This window comes from Pristiophorus japonicus, chromosome 9 (genome assembly GCF_044704955.1).
Source record: "Pristiophorus japonicus isolate sPriJap1 chromosome 9, sPriJap1.hap1, whole genome shotgun sequence".
Taxonomy (NCBI): domain Eukaryota; kingdom Metazoa; phylum Chordata; class Chondrichthyes; family Pristiophoridae; genus Pristiophorus; species Pristiophorus japonicus.
In genome coordinates, this window is record NC_091985.1 from 149,469,065 (window position 1) to 149,496,842 (window position 27,778).

The 27,778-nt window shown below is 45.4% G+C and overlaps 1 protein-coding gene across 7 annotated transcripts in view; it reads right to left on the reverse strand.

Annotated features, from left to right (window-relative positions):
• Nucleotides 1–3,656: 3,656 nt before the first annotated feature.
• Nucleotides 3,657–27,778, reverse strand: part of adgb (androglobin) — a 513,562-nt gene continuing 489,440 nt past the window's right edge. For 6 of the 7 annotated variants that reach the window (XM_070889961.1, XM_070889958.1, XM_070889959.1 and 3 more), the window contains 4 exons: nt 21,117–21,264; nt 14,354–14,456; nt 13,030–13,213; nt 3,657–4,399 (listed from right to left, as the gene is read on the reverse strand). In XM_070889961.1, coding sequence (XP_070746062.1) covers nt 4,214–4,399; nt 13,030–13,213; nt 14,354–14,456; nt 21,117–21,264 — 621 coding nt within the window. In that variant the 3' untranslated portion in view covers nt 3,657–4,213. Of the gene's footprint in view, nt 4,400–13,029; nt 13,214–14,353; nt 14,457–21,116; nt 21,265–27,778 lie in introns of those variants that run through there. The other variant, XM_070889963.1, reaches the window with a different exon arrangement.

Below are 27,778 nucleotides of genomic sequence, written 5' to 3' on the forward strand. Positions count from 1 at the left end.
AAATCACTAATCTACTCTGCAGCTTTGACTTTTCACTTGCTGCTTTTGAATTGACCTTTTCCTGAACCCTCACACTCCTCCTTCATTAGTTTAAAGCTCTGTCTACTACCCGATGCATCACAATTGACCAGAAGCTTAACTTGTCCAGTCATATCAACACCATGACTGTAGAGCAGGGCTAAGGTGGGGTACTTTGATGAGTGGTTCACCTGAGTTCTCAAAGCTTCTTCAACATCTATAAGGCTCAAGTCAGAAGGGTGATGGAATACTCACCACTCGCCTGGATTGGTACAGCCGCAACACTCTAGAAGCGTGACAGCACAGAGCAGTTCATCTGATCGTTGTCCCTGCCACTGGACTGAATATCCACCTCCTTCTCCACCGACACACTGTAGCTGCAGTGTATGCAATCTACAGGATGCACTGCAGCAACTCATCAAGGTTATTTCGACAACACCTCTCTCACCCCCACCACCGAGAAAGACAAGAGCAGTAATGTCGCGGGAACACCGTCACCTCCGAGACACACAAAGTTGGAGATATATTGCCCTATCGTCATCATCACTGGGTCAATATCATGCAATTCCCTATCCATCATTCTGGGAGCACCATCATCACAAGGACTGCAGTGGTTCACTCACCACCACCACCACCGTCGTCTCAGGCCAACTAGAGATGAGCAGTAAATGCAGCATAGCAAGTGCTACCCACAAGCCAGGAATGAATGACAAAAGAGATAGGCCAAGAATGATGTGGAATTTTGGCACCATGCTCTTATTGTGCCAAAGCCAGACAGCAAACCTTTGTTGTGGGCGGAAAGGGGGGGGGGATGAGAAACGCCAAACAGATGCTCAGATATCCAGCCCAAACTGCATGTTTGCTGCTGGAGGATTTTCTCAGGAGGTCCAACAACCATTGTGCGGTCGGCTCTCCTTAAAGGCATCCAACCAGTGTTTCTTCTTCAAATAACGCAGCCACCATAGACTGTGGCACAATGAAGGCACCGTGACTGCTTCCAGGGCGTCACCTTGTCTCTGTGCTCTCATACCACAAAAGTAGTAGTACTCGGTAAAATAATGGGACTAAAGGCGGACAAGTCCCCTGGATCTGATACTAGGGTCTTAAAAGAAGTGGCTGCAGAAATTATGGATGCATTGGTTCTAATGTACCAAAATTCCCTGGATTCTGGGGAGGTCCCAGCTGATTGGAAAACCGCAAAAGTAACGCCCCTATTTAAAAAAGAAGGCAGGCAGAAAGCAGGAATCTATAGACCAGTTAGCCTAACATCTGTCGTTGGGAAAATGCTGGAGTCCATTATTAAGGAAGCAGTAACAGGACATTTGGAAAAGCATAATTTAATCAAGCAGAGTCAGCATGGTTTTATGAAAGGGAACGTTAGCGTCCCCGATCAGGCCAACATCCCCAGCATCAAAGCACTGACCACACTCGACCAGCTCCATTGGGCGGGCCATATTGTACGCACGCCTGACACAAGACTCCCAAAGCAAGTGCTCTACTTGGAATTCCAACACGGCAAGCGAGACCCAAATAGAGGAAATGTTTCAAGGACACCTTCAAAGCCTCCTTGATAAAATGCAACATTCTCACTGACACCTGGGAATCCCTGGCCAAAGACTGCCCTAAGTGGAGGAAGAGCATCCGGGAAGGTGCTGAGCACCTCGAGTCTCGTCGCCAAGAGCATGCAGAAAGCAAGTGCAGGCAGCAGAAGGAGTGTGCGGCAAACTAGACTCCCCAACCACCCTTTCCTTCAACGACTGTCTGTCTCACCTGTGACAGAGACTGTAATTCCTGTATTGGACTGTTCAGTCACCTAAGAACTCACTTTTAGTCTTCCTCAATGATGTTGATGATGATGAAAGGGAAATCATGTTTAACAAATTTGTTGGAGTTATTTGAGGATGTAACAAGCAGGATGGAAAAGGGGAACCAGTGGATGTGGTGTATTTGGATTTCCAGAAGGCATTCGATAAGATGCTATATAAAAGGTTATTGCACAAGATGAAAGTTCATAGGGTTGGGGTAATATATTAGCATGGATAGAGGATTGGCTAATGAACAGAAAACAGAGATTTGGGATAATGAGTCATTTTCCGGTTGGCAAACAGTAACTAGTGGAGTGATGCAGGGATCAGTGCTGGGGCCTGAATTATTTACAACCTATATTAATGACTTGGATGAAGGGACCAAGTGTAATGTAGCCAAGTTTGCTGATGATACAAAGATGGGTAGGAAAGCAAATTGTGAGGAGGACACAAAAAATCTGCAAAGGGATATAGACAGACTAAGTGAGTGGGCAGAAATTCGGTAAATGGAGTATAATGTGGGAAAATGTGAGGTTATCCACTTAGGCAGAAAAAATAGAAAAGCAAATTATAATTTAAATGGAGAAAAATTGCAACGTGCAGCAGTACAGAGGGACCTGAAACTCAAAAAGTTAATATGCAGGTACAGCAAGTAATCAGGAAGGCAAATGGAATATTGCCTTTATTGCAAGGGGGATGGAGTATAAAAGCAGAGAAGTCCTGCTACAACTGTACAGGGTATTGGTGAGGCCAAAACCTAGAGTACTGAGTACAGTTTTGGTCTCCGTATTTAAGGAAGGATATACAGGTTGAACCTCCCTTAACCGCGACTCCCTTATCCGGTACCACCTCTCATCCAGTACCATTCCCTGCCACCAGGTGGCGCATATGTAGAACTACAACATGAACAAATTGAAGTTCTTCCTCGCTGCCGACTCCCGCAATCACTGGCCTGACCCCCCCTATGATCTCTCTGCCGCACTCCCAGCCCCAAGACAGCTGGCCCCGATATCCCCTTGCTCAGTACATGTACCATCCAATTTAACTTGACCACCCCTCGTCCGGTAAAATTCCTTATCCGGCACAGGTGAGGTCCCGAGGGTGCTGGATAAGAGAGGTTCAACCTGTACTTGCATTGGAGGCTGTTCAGAGAAGGTTCACTAGGTTTATTCCAGAGATGAGGGGGTTAACTTATGAAGATAGGTTGAGGAGGTTGGGCCTATACTCATTGGAGTTCAGAAGAATGAGAGGTGATCATATTGAAACATGTAAGATAATGAGGAGGCTCAACAAGGTGGATGCAGAGAGAATATTTCCACTCATAAAGGAAACTTAAACTAGGGGACATAGTCTCAGAGGAAGGGGCTGCCCATTTAATACTGAGATGAGGAGGAATTTCTTCTCCGAGGGTTGTAAATCTATGGAATTTTCTGTCGCAGAGAGCTGTGGAGGCTGGGTCATTGAATATATTTAAGGCGGAGACAGACAGATTTTTGAGCGTTATGGGGAGCAGGTAGGGAAGTGGAGCTGAGTCCATGATCAGATCAGCCATGATCTTATTAAATGGTGGAGCAAGCTTGAAGGGCCAAATGGCCTACTCCTACTCCCATTTCTTATGTTCTGATGTTCTAACCTTTGAAAGCGTACACAATTTAGAGCAACAGGCCATTCAGCCCAACAGGTCCATGCCAGTGTTTATGTTCCACACGAGCCTCCTCCCACCCTATTTCATCTCACCCTATCAGTATATCCTTCAATTCCTTTCTTCCTCATGTACTCATCTAGCTTCTTCTTAAATGTATCTATGACTGCAAACAATAAACATAATGGATATATTTACAAGAAAATAAAGTTTAATAACACTGTGATACCGAATTGAAAAAAAAAATCGAGGAATTACCTATAAAAAGGGATATAAATGAAAAAAAGCCTGCAAATTGAAAATGCAACTCACAGCAGGTCAGCCAGCATCTGTAAAGGGAAAGAAAAGAAATGAATTGCATTTATACAATGCAGTTCATGTTCTCAGGACATCCCAAAGTGCTTTACAGCTAATTAAGTATGTTTGAAGTGTGGTCATTGCTGTAATACAGGAAAGGGCAGATTAATGCTTGGGGTTCGAGTGTAGTGGACACAGCTGGATTATCACTTCCCTTTTTAAGATGCTGACTGACCTGCTGTGTGTTTTTCAGCTTTCATTTCAAGGAGCTACGTATTCTGAACACTAACAAAGAAATTAGTTAAGGGTTTGGCTGAAAACGAACGTGGAATGTTGAAAATAACAATCAGAAAAGTTAACAACAAAAGAATTAAATGACTGGAGGACATGCAATGAAAAGTGTTTGAAGATACAATTGAAAATCTTAGAAATTATGTGTCATTTTGCAGTTTTACTTTCTCCTTCCGCTCTTAAATTGTTTCGCTGAGGTTTTCAAGCTCTTTCTTTCCGGCTCCACTCGGACATCTGCTTCGATTGCTGCAATTTCTTTTTGTTTCTTCAATTCTTCCTCAATAAGCTTATTTCTGTACGACTCTCTAAGTTGGTAGATACCTTGACGGGCTTCATCTAAGGCTGTCTGCAGTTTATGAAAACAAAGCAATGTGGCATTTTATATTTATATATATATATTATGCACATACGGCACCAAATTGGGAGGGGTGTAGTTAATACAGAGGAGCACTGCAAAAAAATACAAGATGACATTAATAAACTTGTGGAGTGGGTGTGCAATTGGCAAATTAATTTCAATATAGATAAGTCTGAGGTGGTACATTTAGGTAGGAAGAACATGGACGCCACACGCTCCTTGAAAAGTAAGGTCTAGAAATTCGGTGGTTTAGTGCCACCCGTTACTGCCAGATTAGGGGTGAAAAAATGGTGGCCGCTACTCTTCCACTCACTGGTGGCGAATCCCACGGCTGCCGCCATTTTTGGATGGCCGGCAGCGCTGCCGATGTCGGCATTCGCCAAAATTATGTAGATGATGCCGATCGTGACGTCAGTAAGTGTGCAACACTCACTTGATGCCTGATCCGCGAGTTTTGACTTCGGCGCTTCAATTACTGGCATGCCTTAAGTGCGTCCGGCTGAGCAAGCGTTGAGAAGCAGAAAAGAGGTTCCAGCAGCGGTATTTAAAGGGATCATCAGCACCTGACATGTTTCTGCAGTTTGACTGGCTCTGTGCAACTTTCTGCAACTCTAGCAGCTTTATTAGCTTCTTTCAAGGTAGCAGGGAGTGTTGTTGCAAGTGGAGAACGCCTTCATTCTTATTTAAAAGTTTTTACTCACAATATCTGCTCACAATCATGGGGGCTCTGCTGGCAGTCCCCTCGCGCTCGAGTATCTTCAGGAGAGGGAGCAGAGGCAGCAAAGAAGATGAGAAGATGCGCGCAGAGGGAGGAGTTTCCCATTATTAATTCCCAAGTCTCATCCGCTAAGGAACCAACATTTTCTTTAGCTTCTCTTTCTTTTTATATACTTGTAGAAGCTCTTGCTATCTGTTTTTATATTTCTTGCTAGTTTACTCTCATAATCTATTTTCTCCCTCTTTATTTTTTTTAGTCATCTTTTGTTGGTTTCTAAAACGTTCACAATCGTCTAGCCTATCACTAATCTTTGCAACATTTTATGCCATTTCTTTCAATTTGATAGCATCCTTACCTTCCTTAGTTAGCCATGGATGGTTCATTCTTCTTGTAGAGTCTTTCTTTCTCAATGGAATATATCTTTGTTGAGTATTGTGAAATATCTCCTTAAATGTCTGCCATTGCTCATCTACAATCTGACCTTTTAATCTATTTTCCCAGTCCACTTTAGCCAATTCTGTCTTCATACCTTTGTAATTGCCTTTATTTAGGTTTAAGACACTCATTTCAGACCCATGTTTCTCACCCTCAAACTGAATGTGAAATTCTATCATGTTATGATCACTCTTCCCTAGAGGATCCTTTACTATGAGATTAATGAATCCTGTCTCATTACACATTACCAGATCTAAACTATCCGGTTCCCTGGTCGGTTCCACAACGTATTGTTCTAAGAAATTGTCCCGAATACACTTTATGAACTCATTCTCAAGGCTACCTTTGTCAATGTGATTTGTCCAATCAAAATGAAGATTACATTTTTCCAAGAGCATTACTCTTACATCCACTTAAGCGAGCAGCAGTATATTAGGAGGCTCCACTTCATCAAGAAGGTGGTCACAGAACTCTGCGCTTCCTGCAACCAGACCTGCAGCCTGAGATCAGGGTGACCACGGCTCTCGCAGTGGCAGTCAAGGTTACCGTGGCCCTCAATTTCTTTGCTAGCGGATCCTCCAGTCTGCAGCAGGAGACATAGCTAAAATCTCACTGTTTGCCATCCATCACTGCATTCGGGAGGTCACTGAGGCTCTCTACACCAGGATAAGGGACTACTTTTTCTTCTCTATAAGCAGAGAGAAGCAGAAACAGCGCACATTTGCTAAGATAACGGGCTTCCCCATGGTGCAGGGCGCTATCGACTGTAGCTTTGCGGTCTTCACATAATAATCCTGAGATCTACCATAACTGTAAAGGCTATCACTCACTTAGTGTGTAGTTGGTGTGCGACCATGGCCTGCACTCCCTGATAGTCAATGTCCACTATCTTAGAAGCAGCCATGATGCCTTTTATCCTGCTCCAGATCGCTGTGCCAGCAATCTTCCATCCACCTCATGAAGCTGGAGGGTGGCTGTTTGGAGACAAGGGCTATCCGCTCTGCACCTGGCTCATGACTCCTCATTCGCAACCCCAGCACTCACATAATGAGAGCCATGCTTCCATCAGGAATGTCATCGAGCAGATCATCGGGCTACTGTCTTGACTGCACAGGAGGAGCCCTCCAGTACTCAGCAGAGTGGGTGTCCCTAGTGATCTGCTGTGTGCTTCACAACTTGGCCATCATGAGGGCGCAGCCCTTGCCACCAGGGATTGTGGGACAAATTCAGGAGGAGGAGAAGGAAGAGGAAGGTGAGTAAGAGGAGGAGAAAAAGGACGAGAAGGAAGGAGGCAGGCAGCAAATCCCTGTTTGGGATGGACTGTCCATAAGTGCCTCATCAGACTCTTATTTCAATGAATGGAACCCCAGATCCCCGTTGCTCACCACATCCCATCATACCATTCCTGTGTCACAGAATATCACACAATCCTCCTGGGGACAAAGCTGAAATGAGAGCCACCACAAAAGATTGTAAACAAAATTAATAAATTTATCCAAAAACAATTTACACATATGAACTAATCACCCTTGTGCAATCCCTTAGTGCCTGTCGTTCAGGTGTCCTTTCCTCCTCCAGTGCTCCCACGAAGTGTTCCTCCAGTGGATGCAGCAGGGCTGGTGGAAGATTGCTGAGTGCCCGTCGGGAGACTTCAGATGGCTGTGCAGGACGCTCTCGAGCAACTCTGGCCTAGAAATCCCGGCTGTAGACTGCATCTCCTCTGCATGGGCGGCAGCCGTCTGGGCTGGCTGACTGACAAGCAGCGGCAGGGGAAATGGTGGAGTGGCAGTGGTGGGAACAGGAATGCTGTCATCCTGAGAGAGGACAGCAGGGTCCTGCTCCACTGACCCACTGCCACTCCCCTGGGGTCGGTGCCTCAGCATTCCGAGCAATCTGTTGGAGCACAGATTGCTGAGCTGCTGCGACACCTATTAGCCCTGGTCGACAGTAGTGAACTCAGCCACAATGGCAGCAGTCAGGCATTGGGTGGCATCATGCTGAGACTTCATGAGAGCAGTCAGCGCTTCCGTTGCAGCACTAAGATGTTCGGTCACTTCCGCCGGTGCTCCATTGGCAGCTGTGACACCGCCCATCACGTGTAGCATCATGTCTGAGTCAACACGGTCTCTTCGGGATATTTCCATCAGTTCCAGCCTGGAAATCCTGGGCTCAAAGCTCCGCACAGAGCCCCGTGCAGTGTTGGAGGCAGATTCCTCTATGCTCTTTGATATTGCCAAGAGGCTCTCTGGCAGGCTTGTCATTGCACCTAACAATCTGGTGCATCTGCCCTTCACCCTTCTGAAGGCTGCCCCAGCTGAGTCCTGTGCAGCAGAACTCGCCCTCCGTGGAGCTGGCCCCTGAGTACCCTTTCCCCCTAGCCTAGCTGTAGCCCACTCATGCCCGGTGCCTCACCCTGTGCAGATCCCATTTCTACACCAGCCTCTAAAGTACGCGCAGTGCCAGTTTCTGAGTGAAGCCTTCTGCAAGTGCCCTATCCCACCATCTGCACCACAAGCCTCACACACTGCTCACACCCCTATCACTCACTCGGAGTGAGGCTGTCTTCTTCTTCTTTTCCACCTGGTTCTCCTGCATCACCTCGGGGACAGGCTGGTCTGGCTTTTGTTCCTGATTAGCAGAAAGGAGAAAGGCACAAGAGGTGGGTTATCTGAGGGGAGGGGTGAAGCAAGATATGCATGCATACTACATCAGCAGCTTGAAAGTGAGAAGAGATTGTGGGATGAGGGGGAAGTGGGATAGGATTAGGAATGAGCATACCGTTGCTGTCCCCAATGGCTTCAACCTTGCCCTCCATGATCTGCCGCTCAATGTTCTCCAGCACTTGCACCTTCAGTCAGCCTGCCTCCCTCCTGTTTGCTGCTGCTCCCTCCTGTTATGTGCGACCTTGGCCTGCAACAGGAAGGGAAGTGTGCGAGCGTGTGTGGTGCAATGTGCTTGGGTGATTTACCTGCCATAGTTGAATAGCTGTCAGTGTGTGTGATGTGTTAGATGTGGGTGTGAGTGTTGCAGCAATGGTAAGGTTGTGAGGCTGTGATTGTGAGGTCTGAGTGGTGATCGGTAGAGATTGTTGCTAGGTGAATGATGGGGTTGTAGTGCATTGAGTAGTGTGTGAGGCTTGAGGTGCAGATGGTTGGATATGGCATTTGCAGAAGCCTTAACTTTTAGCGCTGAGATTAGGATTACAATCATGTTAATGAGGGCTGAGCACGAATTTTATGTGCTAGCTTGACCATTTTGACCCGGCGCAGCTTAACATCGTTGGGCCTTAACACTGCCCATTTTGTGGCCCTATCCACTTTCCAGGCCTCAGTGTCTAAATGGGGTTGAGGAACAGAGAGATCTATGGATACAGATACACAATCACTAAAAGTAACAAAACAGATTAATAAGGTTAATATAGGGCAACATATCATTGCAGTTATGTTACTGGACTCGTAATCCAGAGGCCTGGACTAATGGTCTAGAGATGGGAGTTGGGAATTTAAATTCAGTTAATTAAATAAATCTGGAATAAAAAGTTAGTATCATGAAAAAAGCTCGTATCATGTCCATGAAGCTATCGGATTGTCATAAAAACCCAACCAATCGGGGTCACCATTGACCAGAAACTTAATTGGACCAGCCACATAAATACTGTGGCAACAAGAGCAGGTCAGAGGCTGGGTATTCTGCGGTAAATGACTTAACTCCTGACTCCACCATCTACAAGGCACAAATCAGGAGTGTGATAGAATACTCTCCACTTGTCTGACTGAGTGCAGTTCCAATACTCAACAAGATTGATACCATCCAGGACAAAACAGCCCGCTTGATCGGCACTCCATTCTCCACCTGAAGCATTCATTCCCTCCATTACTGCGCAGCGTGGCTGCAGTGTGTACCATCTACAAGATGCACTGCAGCAACTCGCCATGGTTTCTTCGACAGCACCTCCCAAACTCATGACCTCTACCACCTCGAAGGAAAAGGGCAGCAGGTGCACAGGAACACCACCACCTCCATGGTTCCCTCCAAGTCACACACAGTCCAGTCTTGGAAATACATCGCCGTTCCTTCATCATCACTGGATCAAAATCCTAGAACTCCTTACCTAACAGCACTGTGGGAGTACCTTCACCAAACGGACTGCAGCGGTTCAAGAAGGCGGCTCACCACCTCCTTCTCAAATGCAATTAGAGATGGGCAATAAATGCTGGTCTTGCCAGCGATGCCCACATCCCGTGAATGAATAAAACAAAAGGCAAAAAGAAAAGAAAATTGGTGTTAATTTCTAGAGGGATAAAATTGAAAAGTGGAGACATTATGTTAAACTTATATAGAATCTTGATTAGACCACACTTTAAGTACTGTGAACAGTTCTGGTCTACATATTATAAAATGGATATAGAGGCATGGTAGAAAATGCAAAAAAGATTTGCTAGACTGATACCAGAACGGTCAGGTTATACCTATCAGGAATGAGTGAACAGGCTCGGGTTCTTTTCTTTAGAAAAGAGAAGACTAATGTGGTGACTTGATAGAGGCCTTTAAGATTATGAAAGGGTTTGATAGGTTAGATGTAGAGAAGATGTTTCCACTTGGCGGAGGAGACTAGCACTCGGCGCCATAAATATAAGACAGTTTGTAATAAATCCAATGAGGAATTCAGGAGAAACTTCTTTACCCAGAGGGTGGTTAGAATAAGGAACTTGCTCCCACAAGTAGTTGAGGCGACTAGTATAAATGCATTGAAGGGGAAGCTAGGTATGGACATGAGGAGGAAAGGAACAGAAGGATATGTTAATGGGGTTAGATGAAGAAGGGTGCGAGAAGGCTAATGGGGAGCATAAACATTGGCATGGACCCATTGGGCCAAATTGCCTGTTTCTGTGCAGTAATACAGAAGTAAAATGTTCATTCTCGGCACATCGCTGATGAGTTAACTTGTTTAGGCATGAAGGGGTCCTGGGACTGTTGAGCAGATAACTAGCTGAGTGATGACACTTATCTCTATCAAATGTTATCAAAAGGATATAGAGGCACTGGAGAAGGTGCAAAAAAGATTTAGAAGGATGACTTCAGAACTGAGAAATTATAACTCTAAGGAAAGACTGAACAGATTGGGACACCTTTGTCCAGAAAAGAGAAGGCTAACGTGAGACTCTTCCATTTTAATCAAGGTGATCACCTTCTCGTCATTGGCGGAGAACTGAACGAGCTCAATCTCACTGCCACCTTCCTTCTCCGAGTCCAGAACTAGAGAAGGCTGAGTGGTGACCTAATAAAGGTCTTCCAAATTATGAAGGTGTTTGATAGGGTAGATGTAGAGAGAATGCTTCCTCTTGTGGGAGAGTCCAAAAGTAGAGGACATTATAGTTACAAGAAATCCAAGAAGGAATTCAGAAGAAAGTTCTTTACCCAGGGAGTGATTAGAATGTGGATCTCGCTACCACAGGGAGTGGTTGAGATGAATAGCGTAGATGCATTTAAGGAGAAGATGGACAAGTACATGAGGGAGAAGGGAATAGAAAGATATGCTGATTGAATTAGGGGAAGTAGGTTGGAAGTACCAGTTGGGCCGAATGGCCTGTTTCTGTGCTGTGAATTCTATGTGATTCCATATAAAATGTTCCCCTAGTTGCATCAATCTTTATACTTCTGCCTTTCTTTAAAAAATGTCAATGGGTCCAATTTTCCCCAACCCCTTTTTTCGACGCACTTACCTTAAATGCGGCAACTTTGCGTGCTGGAGACGGCAGCGAAAAAAAGTGGCCCCATCCTGCCCTCTCTGCCGAGTCTCTGGTGTCCCAGCGTGGCGTAGATAGTGAAGTGGGGGGCAGAGCAACAGGCCAGCGCAGAAAACATTGCCGGCAGCTGCGTGCATGCGCAGTGAAGTCTGGGCGCATGCTCCTTGGCTTCCCAGTGTGTCCTGCGGGCTGTGAGCAGGACCCGATGCTCGCAGCTCCTATCCCCGGCTGAAGAGATGCCCTGATCTTCGCCGCACCCTATCCCCGGCCGAGTAGCCTCCCGCACCGGCCGGCCGGCCCGCTGACTTCCCGGGCTGAGGTAGGACTTGAGTTTTATTTTTTATTTATTGACGGTTGTACTTTGTTTAGAGAGGTGAGTTTTGATTGCGGGGGGGAGGAGGAGAGTTTTGGGGGCGGGGGTGGGGGAGAAAGAGTGCTTTGATGATGGTGGGGGAGAAAGAGTGTTTTGATGGGGGTGGAGAGAACTTTAAAAAAAAAACTTGATTCTGGCATAAAGGTAGGACTTCTATTTTTTATTTGTTATTGATTGGTTGCTTATTACTTTTTGTGGTTTGTTTAGTGCTTTGTAAGTCTTGGTGCTTTAAATGTACTAACCTGCGCCGAATTCTTACCTGCCTGCAAGGTTTTTCAGAGCTGGCCACATACGCTGACCTAGGTCGATTTGGAGTAAGTTTTAGCTGGCCTAAGTGGCATAAATGGCCAAAACTGGCATAAGTGTCAGTGTCTGGGAACGCCCCCTTTTGAAAAAAAAATGAACTAAAAAAATCGTACCTAACTGACTTACTCTGGAGAAAATCTTCGGGGGAAACTGACATTTTTTAAACTTACGCCAGAAAAAACGACTTACTCCAAAAAAGTTGATGCAAGTCATGACCAAAATTGGGCTCAATAAGAGGATGATAGACCCCATTTCCAAAATGGATAGGGACAGAGGAGAAACAAGGTAAATAGTTGCACCGGCAACTTCCTCGACACTTCACCTGCTCCACTGACATTACAGCGGTGGAAGTTTGGTGGAAAACCCATTTACCCTGATGTTATGGCGGCGGAAGAGGAGAAGCGCTGAGGAAATTTTCGTCGTTGAAGTTATTTTTAACACAAAATCTTGACTTGGAATTTAGCAAATAAAAGTAATGCTAAAGTTTAAACAATAAAAAATGGAATGGGGAAATGGGGAAAAAAAATGAGGAGCAGAAGAAAGAATAAAGACAATCTTGCATTTCTATGGCAGTTTCCTTGACCACAGGACATCCCAAAGCACGTTTCAGCCAATTAAGTACTTTTTAAGTGTAGTCACTGTTGTAATGCGCCAATTTGCGCACTGCAAGGTCCCACAAACATCAATGTGGTAATGGTCAGATAATTTATTTTCGTGATTTTGGTTAAGGGATAAATACTGGTCAGAACATTGGGGAGAACTCCCTATATCTTCTTTGAAATAGTGACGTGGGATCTTTTACATTATGAGAGGGCAGACAAAGCCTCGGTTTAACGTCCCATCCAAAGGACAGCACTTCCGGCAGTGCAGCAACACCCCCCCCCCCCGCACCAGTACTGCACTGGGAATGTCAGCTTAGATTTTGGGTTTAAAATAAGTCTGAAAGGGACTGAAATTCCATGTGCTGTAACAAGGCAGGCATTTTCCAGTTTACGAAAGCAGCTCTGCGAGGAATATTTCTGGGAACAAATGAGCTCACCTGCAAATCCTCGTACATTTGCAGCTGCTGTGCCTTCAGCTGACGGCGAGCCTGTCTTTCTCTCCCTCGCTGTTCGAGGACTATGTCTCGCCTTTGGCGGAACTTGTGAATTTCTTCCGCCTTGCTCTTCTCCTGTTCCTCAATAATTCTCTCATCGTGCAGAATTGGTTCAGGTCGAGTAGTCCTGTTGAGATATAACCAGATCATTCCAGCACCATTCTGAGCATTAACTACTTGAATTATTATTTGTGGACTGTAAAAAGTCCTGGTCAGGCACACTGATTTGTTTTTAAAGCAACTTGCCACAAATAGAACGATAGAATCATACAATACAGAAGGAGGCTATTCGGCCCATTGTGCCTGTGTCAGCTCTTTGAAAGAGCAATCTAATTAGTTCCACTCCCCTGCTTGGCAACTGCTACTAGAACAACTTGCCTCTATATAGCACCTTTAATGTAGTGAAACAAGCCAAGGTGCTTCACAGGAGTGTAACCAGATAAAGTATAAGGAAAGAGGACCAAAAGCTGAACTGAGAACTAATAAGGGCTCTGTAATAATATTGAACATCCATTATAGTGAGAAAGAAAGAAGTTACAATAAGGGCTCTGTAATAATATTGAACATCCATTATAGTGAGAAAGAAAGAAGTTACAATAAGGGCTCTGTAATAATATTGAACATCCATTATAGTGAGAAAGAAAGAAGTTACAATAAGGGCTCTGTAATAATATTGAACATCCATTATAGTGAGAAAGAAAGAAGTTACACATGCACTGCATCTTTCACTGCTCAGAAGGGGATCGGTTACCTTTAAAATGCCCGCAAGTTGCTCCTGTCGCAGCAAAGTAAAAGGTACATCCTACTTTTCTTCGGCCTAGGAAGGGCCTCCGGGTCCCAGGTCAGATTAGCTGGGTGTGGCTCAGGTATTGGTCATGGGATTAGTGCGCCCTTGGAGACATGATGTGCCATCCCGGCCATTTGAATGACTATGTCCCCAGGATTTGGGATGGGGTCTGCATCCTCATCTCTTGGCGGAGGGCCATTCTGCTCCGCTACAATTGTACTGCTGAAGAAAGCTCCCAGAATTTTCAGTGCCCTGATATTTAGCAGTACTTGGGAAGGGAATGGTGTTTAGTTGCACTGTAGGGGTGTAAAACTGGGCTGAAAATTCGTTATCGCCTGTTTTGCGCTACCGTCCATGATTAATTTTATACCCCTGTGTAGTTAAGCATATTTCAATAAGACACAATTACAGAGTATTGGATATACAGCTGAGACCAAGAGTCACCTTGAGATAATTGGCCACACAACTGTACAAAAATACCTTAGATAGTGGGTCCATTTCATTTCTGCAACTAAATGATCAGAATCTTCTGAAATTCTGCCAACAGCTATGGGTTGAGTTTCTTTACCATCCTGAGAATTATCTACACACAGAGAACAAACACTGCGTCAAGTTCACAATTTATTGATTTTAAAAATATAGGCCCTTTCCGAGCCACGAACATGCAAACTCTTCGTGTTTTTGTCTGAATTTCTCTCTACACTATTTCAGTTGATAAATATTCAGCAACTGTGGATCAGAAAAGGCAGGTTAATATTTTGAATGTGTTACATTTCATCAAAAGATTTATTTTAATAGGTTAATGCTTCCTTCAAACAAATATGCTGAACATTTGTAAATGAACATTCCCCAACAGTAGTTCTGATCTGTAACAAGTACAGTTATGAATCATATAAAACTTCTGTATTTTGTTACAGCTCAATGAGCCACATTTAACAAAATAATGTGCACATCGCACAGAATACTGAGAGACTCACTCTGCAGACAGTAACAACAAAACCATAGCAGTATGAGAAAATACAGCTTGTGGAAATGTTCATCGTAATAATGTTAAAAACAGACAGTCCTATAACCAGCAAATGACCACTCTCTGAACTGTGGCTGCAGTGGGATACATAACAACCAAAAGTTAATATAAAGAGAAACAGAAACAATAACTAGTGTGTAAATAGTTTAGAATATATCAATGAATATTTGGTGACATTAATCACAGCAAGTCGGATGAAAGGATATTTTACAGTGACAGGAATGTTATACCTTGTTACGTTACTGCTACAGAGCAGCTGTGTTAGACCTGACCTATTCCCTTAATTGCTGAAAATAGCAAGACCCCGAGGTCAATTAGAGGTTAACTGTTGTTGGAAGTTTGTGCATTAATGGGTACTTAGAATTATAGAATCATAGAAATTTATGGCACAGAAGGAGGCCATTTGGCCCATCGTGTCCCTACCCGCCGAAATAGAGCTACCCAGCGTAATCCCACTTTCCAGCTCCTGGTCCCTAGCTCTGTGGTTATGGCACTTCAGGTGCATATCCAAGAACTTTTTAAATGTGTTGAGCATTTCTGCCTCTATCACCCTTTCAGGCAGTGAGTTCCAGAACTCCACCAGCCTCTGGGTGAAAATAAATTCTCCTCAACTCCTCTCTAATCCTTCTACCAATTACTTTAAATTTATGCCCCCGGGTTATTGACCCCTCTGCTCAGGGAATTAGGCCCTTCATAATTTTATACATTTCAATCAAGTCTCCTCTCAGCCTCCTCTGTTCTAAAGAAAACAACCCAAGCCTATCCAACCCTTCCTTATAACTAAAATTCTCCAGTCCTGGAAATATCCTTGCAAATCGCCTCTGAACCCTCTCCAGTGCAATTACATCCTTCCTGCAATGTGGTGAGCAGAACTGTACGCATTACTCTAGTTGTGGCCTAACTAGTTTTATACAGTTCAAGCATAACCTCCCTGCTCTTGTATTCTATGCCTTGGCTAATAAAGGAAAGTATCCTGTATCCTTCTTCACCACCTTATCTACCTGTTCTGCTACATTCAAGGATCTGTGGACATGCACTCCAAGGTCCCTCTGGTTCCTCTACACTTCTCAGTATCCCACCATTTAATGTGTATTCCCTTGTCTTGTTAAGCCTTCCCAAATGCATTACCTCACACTTCTCTGGATTGAATTCCATTTGCCACTGTTCTGCCCACCTGACCAGTCCATTGATATCTTCCTACAGTCTACAGCTTTCACCTTCACTGTCAACCACACAGCTAATTTTTGTATTATCTACAAACTTCTTAATCATACCCCCTACATTGAAGTCTAAATTATTAATATATACCCCAAAAATCAAGGGACCTTGTCACTGTTCCCCCTAAGCTCTGCGGGTGCATGGCCATGCAGCTCCCTCGAGGCTGCCGCGCACCAGATGTTGCAGGCCGTGCAGTCCTGCCGGCATTGGCTCCAGCGTGCAAGCGCTCTTTTTAATTGCATCCCACCGGCTCGTTCTTTCAGCCCGCAGGAGCGGGTTTCAGCGCCTACGTGCTAGGAGGACAGGCGCACCAACATCAGCGTCCTCATTCAGGCTAACATCCCCAGCATTGAAGCACTGACCACACTCGATCAGCTCCGCTGGGCAGGCCACATATTCCGCATGCCAGACACAAGACTCCCAAAGCAAGTGCTCTACTCGGAGCTCCTTTACGGTAAACGAATCAAAGATGGGCAGCGGAAACGCTGTAAGGACACCCTCAAAGCCTTCCTGATAAAGTGCAACATCCACCAGGGAGTCCCTGGCCCAAGACCGCCCTAAGTGGAGGAAGTGTATCCGGGAGGGCGCTGAGCACCTTGAGTCTCAACGCCAAGAGCATGCAGAAATCAAGCGCAGGCAGCAGAAAGAGTGTGCGGCAAACCAGTCCCACCCACCCTTTCCCTCAACGACTATCTGTCCCACCTGTGGCTCTCGTATTGGACTGTTCAGCCACCAAAGAACTCACTTCGGGAATGGAAGCAAATCTTCCTCGATTCCGAGGGACTGCCTATGATGATGGCTAGACTCCAATGCAGGCCTGACCCTGAGCCCCAAGTTACTGAATACGAACGATGTGATTATCCACACGGCTATTTTTGCGGCCTTCTATGCACGCATGCGGTACCTCAGAGCCGCGCATGCGTATCACCCAACAGTTGAGGTCTTGTGTATGGACATATTTTCTTCAGCTCCGTGGGAGAACTGGCTGGGGGGGTAGGAGAGGATCGAAAGGGGAGAGCGAGAGAGAGAGACTGGGGAGGGAGACTCGGGAAGAGATAGAGTCTGGAGGAGAGAGAGACTGGGGAGAGAGAGAGCAACTGGGGGGAGCAAGAGACTGGGGGGAGCGAGAGACTGGGGGAGAGAGAGAGCAATGGGGGAGAGAGAGAGCAACTGGGGGGAGTGAGAGACTGGGGAGAGAGAGAGACTGGGGAGAGAGAGAGACTGGGGGAGAGAGAGACTGAGGAAGAGAGAGACTGGGGGAAGAGAGAGACTGGGGGAGAGAGAGACTGGGGGAGAGAGAGACTGGGGGAGAGAGAGAGCAACGGGGGAGAGAGAGAGCAACTGGGGGGAGTGAGAGACTGGGGAGAGAGAGAGACTGGGGCGAGAGAGAGACTGGGGGAGAGAGAGACTGAGGAAGAGAGAGACTGGGGGAAGAGAGAGACTGGGGGAGAGAGAGACTGGGGGAGAGAGAGACTGGGGGAGAGAGAGACTGGGGGAGAGAGAGACTGGGGGAGAGAGAGACTGGGGGAGAGAGAGACTGGGGGAGAGAGAGACTGGGGGGAGAGAGACTGGGGGGAGAGAGGGAGACTGGGGAGAGAGAATTTGGAGGATGAACTAAAAGCTATTACTTAATTCTACCATAAACAAATTTGCAGAATGGGCATGTAAATTACAAATTAATTTCAATATAGATAAGTGTGAGGTGGTGCATTTTGGTAGGAGGAATAAGGATGCTACCTACACCTTGGGGTAGAGGTGCAAAGTGATCTAGGGATATAGCTTCACAAATCATTAAAATTTGCAATGCATGTTAAAAAAGCCATAAAAGTGCAAATAAGGCATTGAGGTTCATTTCTGGAGGAATAGAATTCAAAAATTATGTTAAACCTGTATATAACCTTATCTGATTGTCTCATGATTTGAGACACATGGCAATATGGCATTACTGTATGTATGCTTTTAAGTGGTTGCTGTTGTTGTAAAAATTGTTGTTGTAAAATTTGCCCACTGCCGAAAAGGTTGAGCTCAAAGGAGTTCATGGCCCACTCAGTACAAAAAAATTAGAGGGAACATTGGGCCCCACTGGAAACTACCTTTCTCTTAACAAATCCATGCTGACTGTCATTTATTAATCCGTGCCTTTCTAAATAACGATTAATACTGTCCTTCAGAACTTTTTTCAATAATTTGCCCACCACCGAGGTTAGGCTGATAATTACTCGGTCTATCCTTTTCTCCCTTTTTAAACAACGTTGCCACATTAGCAGTCCTCTGGTACCACACCTGTAACCTTGGCATCCAGGAGGCTCTCGACTTTGGAGTCCCACCCTTGTTCTTTGTGGGAGCATATTTGCTCTAAACCCTTACTATCTCCTCCTTGAATGCCTCCCACTGCTCTGATACTGATTTACCTTCAAGTAGCTGTTCCCAGTCCACTTTTGCTAAATCACATCTCAGCTTAGTAAAATTGGCCTTTCCCCAATTGAGAACTTTGCTCCTGGCCTATCTTTGTCTTTTTCCATAACTACACTAAATCTAACTGAATTTTTGATCACTAGCACTAAAGTGATCTCCCACTGATACCCTACCCAGCTTCATTCCCTGAAACAAAGTCGAGAACTGCCCCCTCTCTTGTTGGGCTTGCTATGTACTGGCTAAAAAAGTTCTCCTGTATGCATTTTTAGAATTCTGTACCCTCTATACCTTTTACACTGATTCTATCACAGTTAATATTAGGTTAGTTGAAATCCCCTATTATTACTGCCCTATTGTTTTTGCACTTCTCAGAAATTTGCCCACATATTTGCTCTTCTGTCTCCCTCTGACTGTTTATAGGTCTATAATACACTCCAAGCAGTCTGATGCCCTTTTTTTGTTCTTCAGTTCAACCCATATGGCCTCATTTGATGATCCTTATAACATATCATCCCTTCTCATAGCTGTAATTCTCTCTCTAATCAATATTGTGACAGCCCCTCCTTTTTTATCCCCTCTCTCTACCTCGTCTGAAAACCCTGTAACCAGGAATGTTGAGCTGCCACTCCTGCCCTTCTTTCAGCCATGATTCAGTAATAGCTATATCATACTTCCACGTGTCTATCTGTGCCCTCAGCTCATCTGCCTTATTTACTTGACTCTTTGCATTGAAGTATATACCACTTAGCACTGCCAAACCTTTTGTTGGCTATTTTTTTAGCCTTTGTTTCCTCTGCCTTCCAAACTCACATACTAATTTGCTGTCTTCCATTTCCAGCTTTGCTTCCCGCCCTTCTGAGTCTATGCTCAGATTTCCATCCCCCTGCTAAGCTAGTTTAAACCCCCACCCCCGGCGAGGATATTGGTCCCGGACCAGTTGAGGTGCAACCTGTCCGGCTTGTACAGGTCCCACCTCCCCCAGAACCAGTCCCAATGCCCCAGGAATCGAAAGCCCTCCCTTCCTCCACCGTCTCTCCAGCCACGTATTCATCTGCTCTTATAAATTCCTGGCTTCAGGTGCATTTTTTTTCTTTTATAGTTTTATACTTCTGACACTTTGATGTTTGAAGTATGAGGTATAACAGACTCAAAATAATGTAATGAATGAATGACTCTCTTGGTTAAGCTGGGAAGTTTAAAGTTTCTTCAAAAAGGTAAGGAATATAATTCTAATTACACTAGTAGATTTCCTGTGGTGTTGATCACAGTGAACCATGGATACACTCCCGCGTCCAGGTAGTTCCCATGATGTGGACAAGCGACATTTTCGGCACTACTGAGGCAGTTTCCTCATTGGAGATGGATGGAATTTGCTATGTCCTTGCCATAGCATAAGAGAAACAAAGATCTTTTAAAAGTTAATACAATATCAGTCTTTCAATGTTGTCACTGTCCCAAAGGCCAATGTCTCTATGGCGATCAATAGCTGTAGGAAAAGTGGCCTTTTAAATAACACTGGGTTCCACCTCTGCCAAGATCCAGTCTTGGCACTCTAGGACGCCAGCTTCATGCATTATGCATGGGGGCAACTGGGGTGGAACTGGCAGGATTTTAGAAAAACAACATCATCCCAATAGTCGTGATTCATCTACAGGGAAAATGATAGGCGCAGGGAAAATGATAGACCCAAGAACAGTCCGCCTCTCATATCTAGCAGAACTTATTTTTATTAATCTTTTCCTTAAAAAAAATTCTCCTGCACAGCCAGGTTCTGACTCGCTCAGATTCTTTGCTCTTGACTGACCCAAATCTCCTCTCCCCTCAATCTGTGAGCCACGCCAGAGGAGATCAATTAGTATGTTACAATGAGTGATAGATGTGAAAATGTGTTTCAGGGAAAAATGCAATATCTTTGGTTTCCGATGATGTCGATGTACTGCTCAATCTTCACAGTTTTACCTTATGAGGTCACTGAACCCCATGATATGTTTTGGAATATAAAGCACTGGTAAGACCCCATTTAGAGTACTGCATTCAGTTCTGGGCACCACACCTCAGGAAGGATATACTGACCTTGGAAGGGGTTTAGAGTCACAGAATGATACTTGGGCTAAAAGGGTTAAATTATGAGGACAGATTGCATAGACTCGGCTTGTATTCCCTTGAGTATAGATGATTAAAAGGGGATCTAATTGAGGTGTTTAAGATGATGAAAGGAATTGATAGTGTAGATAGAGGGAAACTATTTCCTCTGGTGGGGAATATAGAACAATTGGGCATAGCCTCAAAATTAGAGCTAGGCTGTTCAGAGGTGATGTCAGGAAGCACTTCTGCACACAAAGGATACTGGAAATCTGGAACGCCCTCCTTCAAAAAGGTGTTGAGGCTAGGTCAATGGAACATTTCAAAATGGAGATAGATAAAATTCTGATAGAAAATGATATTAAGTGTTACAGAACCAAGGCGGGTAGATGGAGTTAGATACAGATCAGCCATATTTAATTGAATGGCGGAAGCGGCTTGAGGGACTGAATGGCGTACTCCTGGTCCTATGTTCCTAATCTCACGTGGAGTAAGCTGTACCTGTGGGCGGCTCCTCCAGCGCTGTTGCAACATGACCGTCGACTTCAGAACCATCCTCGGTGACATTTTCACCTTCTTTCTCACCAGCGCTCGGGAGAGAATTATTTGATTGTTTGTAATTCAGGGTATGTAGACGGAGCTGTAAGGCCTGGGAAACAGTGGGCACAAAAACATTTTGATAGGGATGGTTCCAAATTGCATTTTCGTCACTTCAGTTTGGAGGAGCACGAACAAAATGAAATTACATTTGGAAGGTTTTTCACTTGCAATACATGTGGCATATTAAATGAAGAATACATGAGTAAATAAGGAGAAACAGACACAGATTTAAGATAATTGGCAAAGAAGCAGAGGGAATTTTTTTTAAAAACACAGCAGATTGATCTAAAATGCACTGCCCAAAAGGTGGAGGAAGAAGATTCAGTCGTAACTTTCAAGAGGAAAGGAAACAATAGCAGGGCTATGGGGAAACAGCAGGTGAGTGGGACTAATTGGATAACTCTTTCAAACAGAACGACCTCCTTTTGTACTGTAAGACTCCAGACTGGAGATCAGCAGGTAAGTCACTCAGTTGATTTTAACTGCATACCCACATCCCCCCACTATCCCGGTTTCCGCTGGGCTGATAGGGTTAAAATTGACTTCAGCATCTCCAGCAATGCAGCATTCCCTTAATACAGCACTGAATTGTCAGCCTATATTAAAAAAACATAGAAAATAGGTGCAGGAGTAGGCCATTCGGCCCATCGAGCCTGCACCGCCATTCAATGAGATCATGGCTGATCATTCCCTCAGTACGCCTTTCCTGCTTTCTCTCCATACCCCTTGATCCCCTTAGCCGCAAGGGCTATATCTAACAAGCTATATTAAGTCAGCAAGTCGTGAAGTGTGACTCACAACCTGCTGAATCAGGGGCAAGAAGGCCATCACTAAACCCAGCTGGTGCTCAGGGAGGATAAATCTGAAACTTATTTGTTATGGTGAAAGCTTCACAAATATACTGCCTTTCACCTGAACAAGGCCTACTGTGAATTTGACAAATAAATCGTCTGCCGACAAAAACCTTCGGTAATCACGGTATCAAAGACCTTAACTGGGACGAGGAATCAGATAGATAGATATTATTTCTGACATTTATGGATTCAGTGGGTGTTGCATAACATGTCCACAGTGCTCCAATTAGAGCTGAATCCACACTGTCAAAAATCAATATTATGATCCAGGCTTTATTCTAACACCTCTTATTCATGCTCAGCACAATGTCAGCTTCCATAGGCAGGTCTCTGCCTCCTATCAATTGAAGCTGAATTTAATGCACAAAGTGACAAAGATAGCAAGCCTTGGGGTTAACAATCCACTCTTGTTACACTGGAATTAACCCTAAAAGTAATATGGGATGCCTGCTGAACACTACTGACTTTTTTGCTTGGCAAAGAACAGCTAAACTACATAACCCTGTTTATTATAAGATGGAAGTCGATATAGAATATAAACATAACAGCAGATAAAAATCAATAGCTTGCAATTTAAATGAATTTCTGAAACCAAAATAACAAAACAATTTGAATCCTTTGGGCTGGATTTTGGGCTTTTTGGATTTTGGTGCATTAATCGCGATGGGGCGTTAAAAGTTAGCGCCTGAAAATAGTTGCCGCCTTCGATTGCAAGTTTTGGCGAAAAAGTAAGTTGGAGGAGTGTTGGCATTAAGTCAGTCGTTGCACAACGAACTTTGTGCGCCCGAGCCGAAACTTGCGTTGTTAAAGGAGGTGGCCATTTTACGCGTGCGAAGTGTTTTTTCCCCCCAGTTGCAAACGCTAATGCATGGTGCAGCAGCTTCCTGTGTGCGTGCGCATATAAACCTCCCCACTTCAACCACTTCTGCAGAGGTGGAAGAGGGAAGTCAGCATGTCAGGTGCTTCAGTAATGAGTCGAGTGAGGCCATAGTCCATGCAGTGGAGAGGAGGTGCTCCTCACTCCAACTTTCTACCTGTGTTTAAGAGGCTGTGGAGGGAGTTTGCACAGGAGGTCCCTGCTGCAGGCTGTGAAGGGAGATTGCACAGGAGGTCGTGCTGCAGACACAGTGCCCAGAACTGGGACGCAATGTTGAATAAAGTCCAATGACCTTAGCAGGGTCGTCAGGATGAGTACCATTCACATTTATGTATGCTTCCTTTCCTTCCAACATGAATCTCACACTCTATATGAAGTCTTTCATGCATATGGTCCCTCTCAAAAGTCTTGCTGTCCGTGGGGTGGGTTTCATACTGCATAAGAAAAATGAAGGTTTACTTCTGCACCCATTATCTTCTAATGATAGATGCACATGAACTCACTAATTGACTGCTGTGATGGCTCTCAGAAAGATCACCTGCAGCCCCGATGTTACATCCCTCTAACCTCCTATTAATCACTCACAAAGCTCATGCAGCATCGAAACAGATTGAATGGAAACCACTGGAACATTCACTTATGTACTATGGTAGACATATGTGCCACAACAGGAGAGTAACCCATTCTAAACCTTTCCTATTTTTCTCTTTGCAGTTGAAGCATTCCCACAACAGGAGGGAGCAGCTGTGCACAGGCAGGGCGCCGCCTCAAATACTGCAACTGACTGATGTTGAGGAACGGGTGTCGGCCCTCATTGGAGTAGCAGCTCGGGCAGTTGCCGGGTGCAATGCGAAGCCCCTTTCAGGTAGTGAGGGTATATAAATGGATAGGGCACCTGAAGAGACTGCATTGAGACATATAATAAAGTGGCAGCGGCCCTTCAAATGAACATGTGCAATGCCACCTTCCTCATGTCACCCTGCCCCCTCCCCTGCTACTAACCACATGTATGTGTTTTTGTGTTTGCAGAAGATCAGCCACAATCGCGCCAGCCTTCGCAGGATGCATTGAAATCTGGCCATGGCAGTGATGACGAGGCAATGGAGACAACCAATATAACTGAGCTGCATGGCCCACCAGTTGCCCCATCTCCACATTCGTCATCTGGTGGCAATGAGATCTTTGAGGGATTTGAGTCTTCGGAGGCTCCTGGCTCCAGTCGCGTACAGCAACGCAGTGCGAGAGGGCAATCTCGCAGGCCAGCTTTCCGGAGAGTGAGTCGGCAAAGTCAGTCTGCTCAATGACAGGCAGACATGGAACTAGGCTTGGTGGATATATCCAGAGAAAACACAGGAATGCACCGTAAGCTAATGGATGCATAGGGATGGATCCCAGAGAGCATCAACAAGCTTACTGTGACTGTTGCGGAGGCAACATCACGGATTGTTAATGCGACTCAGGACTCCAGCGAGGCCACCATTGCCCACACACTGCTGGTGGCCTCGGGCAGAGACTGTGGCGTTCCAGAATGTATGACGCGTGCCCTTGAGCACGTTGCAGCATTGCACGAATCACAGGCACAAGCTTTGCTTCAGCTTGGTGATGTGATGCGGTTAAATAAAAACATAAGAACATAAGAATTAGGAACAAGAGTAGGCCATCTAGCCCCTCGAGCCTGCTCCGCCATTCAACAAGATCATGGCTGATCTGGCCGTGGACTCAGCTCCACTTACCCGCCTGCTCCCCATAACCCTTAATTCCCTTATTGGTTAAAAATCTAAGTATCTGTGACTTGAATACATTCAATGAGCTAGCCTCAACTGCTTCTTTGGGCAGAGAATTCCACAGATTCACAACCCTCTGGGAGAAGAAATTCCTTCTCAACTCGGTTTTAAATTGGCTCCCCCGTATTTTGAGGCTGTGCCCCCTAGTTCTAGTCTCCCCGACCAGTGGAAACAACCTCTCTGCCTCTATCTTGTCTATCCCTTTCATTATTTTAAATGTTTCTATAAGATCACCTCTCATCCTTCTGAACTCCATGAGTAAAGACCCAGTCTACTCAATCTGTCATCATAAGGTAACCCCCTCATCTCCGGAATCAGCCTCGTGAATCGTCTCTGTACCCCCTCCAAAGCTAGTGTATCCTTCCTTAAGTAAGGTGACCAAAACTGCACGCAGTACTCCAGGTGCGGCCTCACCAATACCCTATACAGTTGCAGCAGGACCTCCCTGCTTTTGTACTCCATCCCTCTCGCAATGAAGACCAACATTCCATTCGCCTTTCAGATTACCTGCTGCACCTGCAAACTAACTTTTTGGGATTCATGCACAAGGACCCCCAGGTCCCTCTGCACCGCAGCATGTTGTAATTTCTCCCCATTCAAATAATATTCCCTTTTACTGTTTTATTTACAACCAAGGTGGATGACCTCACACTTTCCGACATTGTATTCCATCTGCCAAACCTTAGCCCATTTGCTTAACCTATCTAAATCTCTTTGCAGCCTCTCTGTGTCCTCTACACAACCCACTTTCCCACTAATCTTTGTGTCATCTGCAAATTTTGTTACACTACACTCTGTCCCCTCTTCCAGGTCATCTATGTATATTGTAAACAGTTGTGGTCCCAGCACCGATCCCTGTGGCACACCACTAACCACCGATTTCCAACCCGAAAAGGACCCATTTATCCCGACTCTCTGCTTTCTGTTAGCCAGCCAGTTCTCTATCCATGCTAATACATTGCCACTGACTCCGCGTATCTTTATCTTCTGCAAGAACCTTTTGTGTGGCACCTTATTGAATGCCTTTTGAAAATCTAAATACATCACATCCATCAGTACACCTCTATCCACCATGCTCGTTATATCCTCAAAGAATTCCAGTACATTAGTTAAACATGATTTCCCCTTCATGAATCCATGCTGCGTCTGCTTGATTGCACTATTCCTATCTAGATGTCCCGCTATTTCTTCCTTAATGATAGTTTCAAGCATTTTCCCCACTACAGATGTTAAACTAACCAGCCTATAGTTACCTGCCTTTTGTCTGCCATCCTCTCTGCGTTCCCCACTGTCCAACGGGAATGGGACGGTGCCGAAGCAGACCAGCAAGTTGTGGGGAGACATCGTGCTCCAGATGCTGAGGCCCAGTCCTGTCGGAGAGTCAGTGGCTCTCCAACCATGCACCAGGAAATGGAAGGTGCTGTCCTTCCTCAGGATGACAGCACTTCAGCTCCCACCACTGACTTGCCAACCATGCACCATGCACGGTTGACACCCCAGCCACCAGTGACTGCTTCCACCGATGATGAGGCACAGCAGTCCGGAGCTGGGCCTTCCGGCCAAGAGCTGGTCCAGGGCATCCTCAGACGCCGTCTGCATTGTCTGCCCCCATAACACAGCAGCCCTCTAGCAGTCTTGCTGTAGGCACTAAGGCCGCATTGAGGAGAAGCAACAAAGTTTGAGCTCATGTGGAAGTGTTCACATTGTAAATAGTGGTATCTTAAGAAATGGGTTAGTTTGCACTGACTTGCTGCAGGCAGTAGTTTTGAGTTTATTTAGTTTGTGTTTTATAATTGTATTGTTTTGGGTTGTTGTGGTGGGGGGGGGGGGGTCATTATTCGTTATTGATGTTCATTAAAATGTTTCTTGCACCTTTGCCATTGGTGTCTTGCGTCTCATTGCAGAATTCGGTGTCGATGAGCCATCATGGTGGCACAGAGTCGTGAGTCAAAGCTGCAACTCCACCTTCCCCATTCAAGCAAACCGGTCAATGACGAGCTGCCGACGTAATGCTCTTGCTGCGACCGCATCTCCACGCTGTCTCCCCTTTGGTTGTGGTGGATCCGCAATGGGTTCCTCGCCAGGCTCGTCTTCCACGTCCTCCTCCTCCTGAGGTGGTCCTGCAATCTCCACTGACATTGCCTGGCCACTCATTTTGTGTGATATGCAGCACGCCGCGATGAATTCGTTGAGGGGAGTAGTGAAGGCTGCCTCCAGAGCGGTCCAGGCATCGGAAGCGCTTCTTGCGCACGCCAGTTGTCTGTTCGATGATGTTGCCCGATTAGCCAGCCCTGCCTTTGTCGCTGAAACATTCGTGACACACTGCTCTCACGCAAGATGAAAACACCATGGGCTAGAATTTCCACTTTGTTGTCTATCACCCAAAAAATGGGCGAAGAACCAGTGAAGTACGATGTCTCAGACTTACTGATCGCTGGGACATAGCCCATTTTTTGGATATTGATGTTCCTCTCGACGATAGGTCAGCGATGTGAAATGGGCGATGCGAAAGGTCGGCGATATGACATTCGGCCATTGAATTGCCAGCGATGTGGAAGGCCAAAGCTTCCCTACCAACGGCCTACTGCGCACGTGATTTAAAATATTTTTTTTTTCTTGACTGGTTTTCCCGCGTTTCAGGAGGTCAGGGGTCATCCACACAGGCACAGGGAGGGGCAGAGAGAGAGAGAGAGAAAGAGAGGATCGAGAGAGAGGAGGAAGGCAGTGACAGAGAGGAGAGAAGTTTTGCATAGTTTTGAGTTTACAAATAGTTTAAATAAGTGCTTTAAATATATTTTAAACACTTTGCAATATTTAAATACTTTATAATGTCGGATCTGCATCATGATGTTGAGGGTGAGAGAAAGAATGCAAAGCCCTTTAGTGACGAGGCCAATGAGGCCATAGTCAACGAGGTCCATTCCCGGTGGGCCGAACTGACTCGGGGTGCGTACGGGAAACCCCCACCCCGACTGTTATGTATGCAACACCTTGTAACCAGCATTCTACCGCCACCACAGGGCGCATCTGTTGGAATCCCAAGGGATC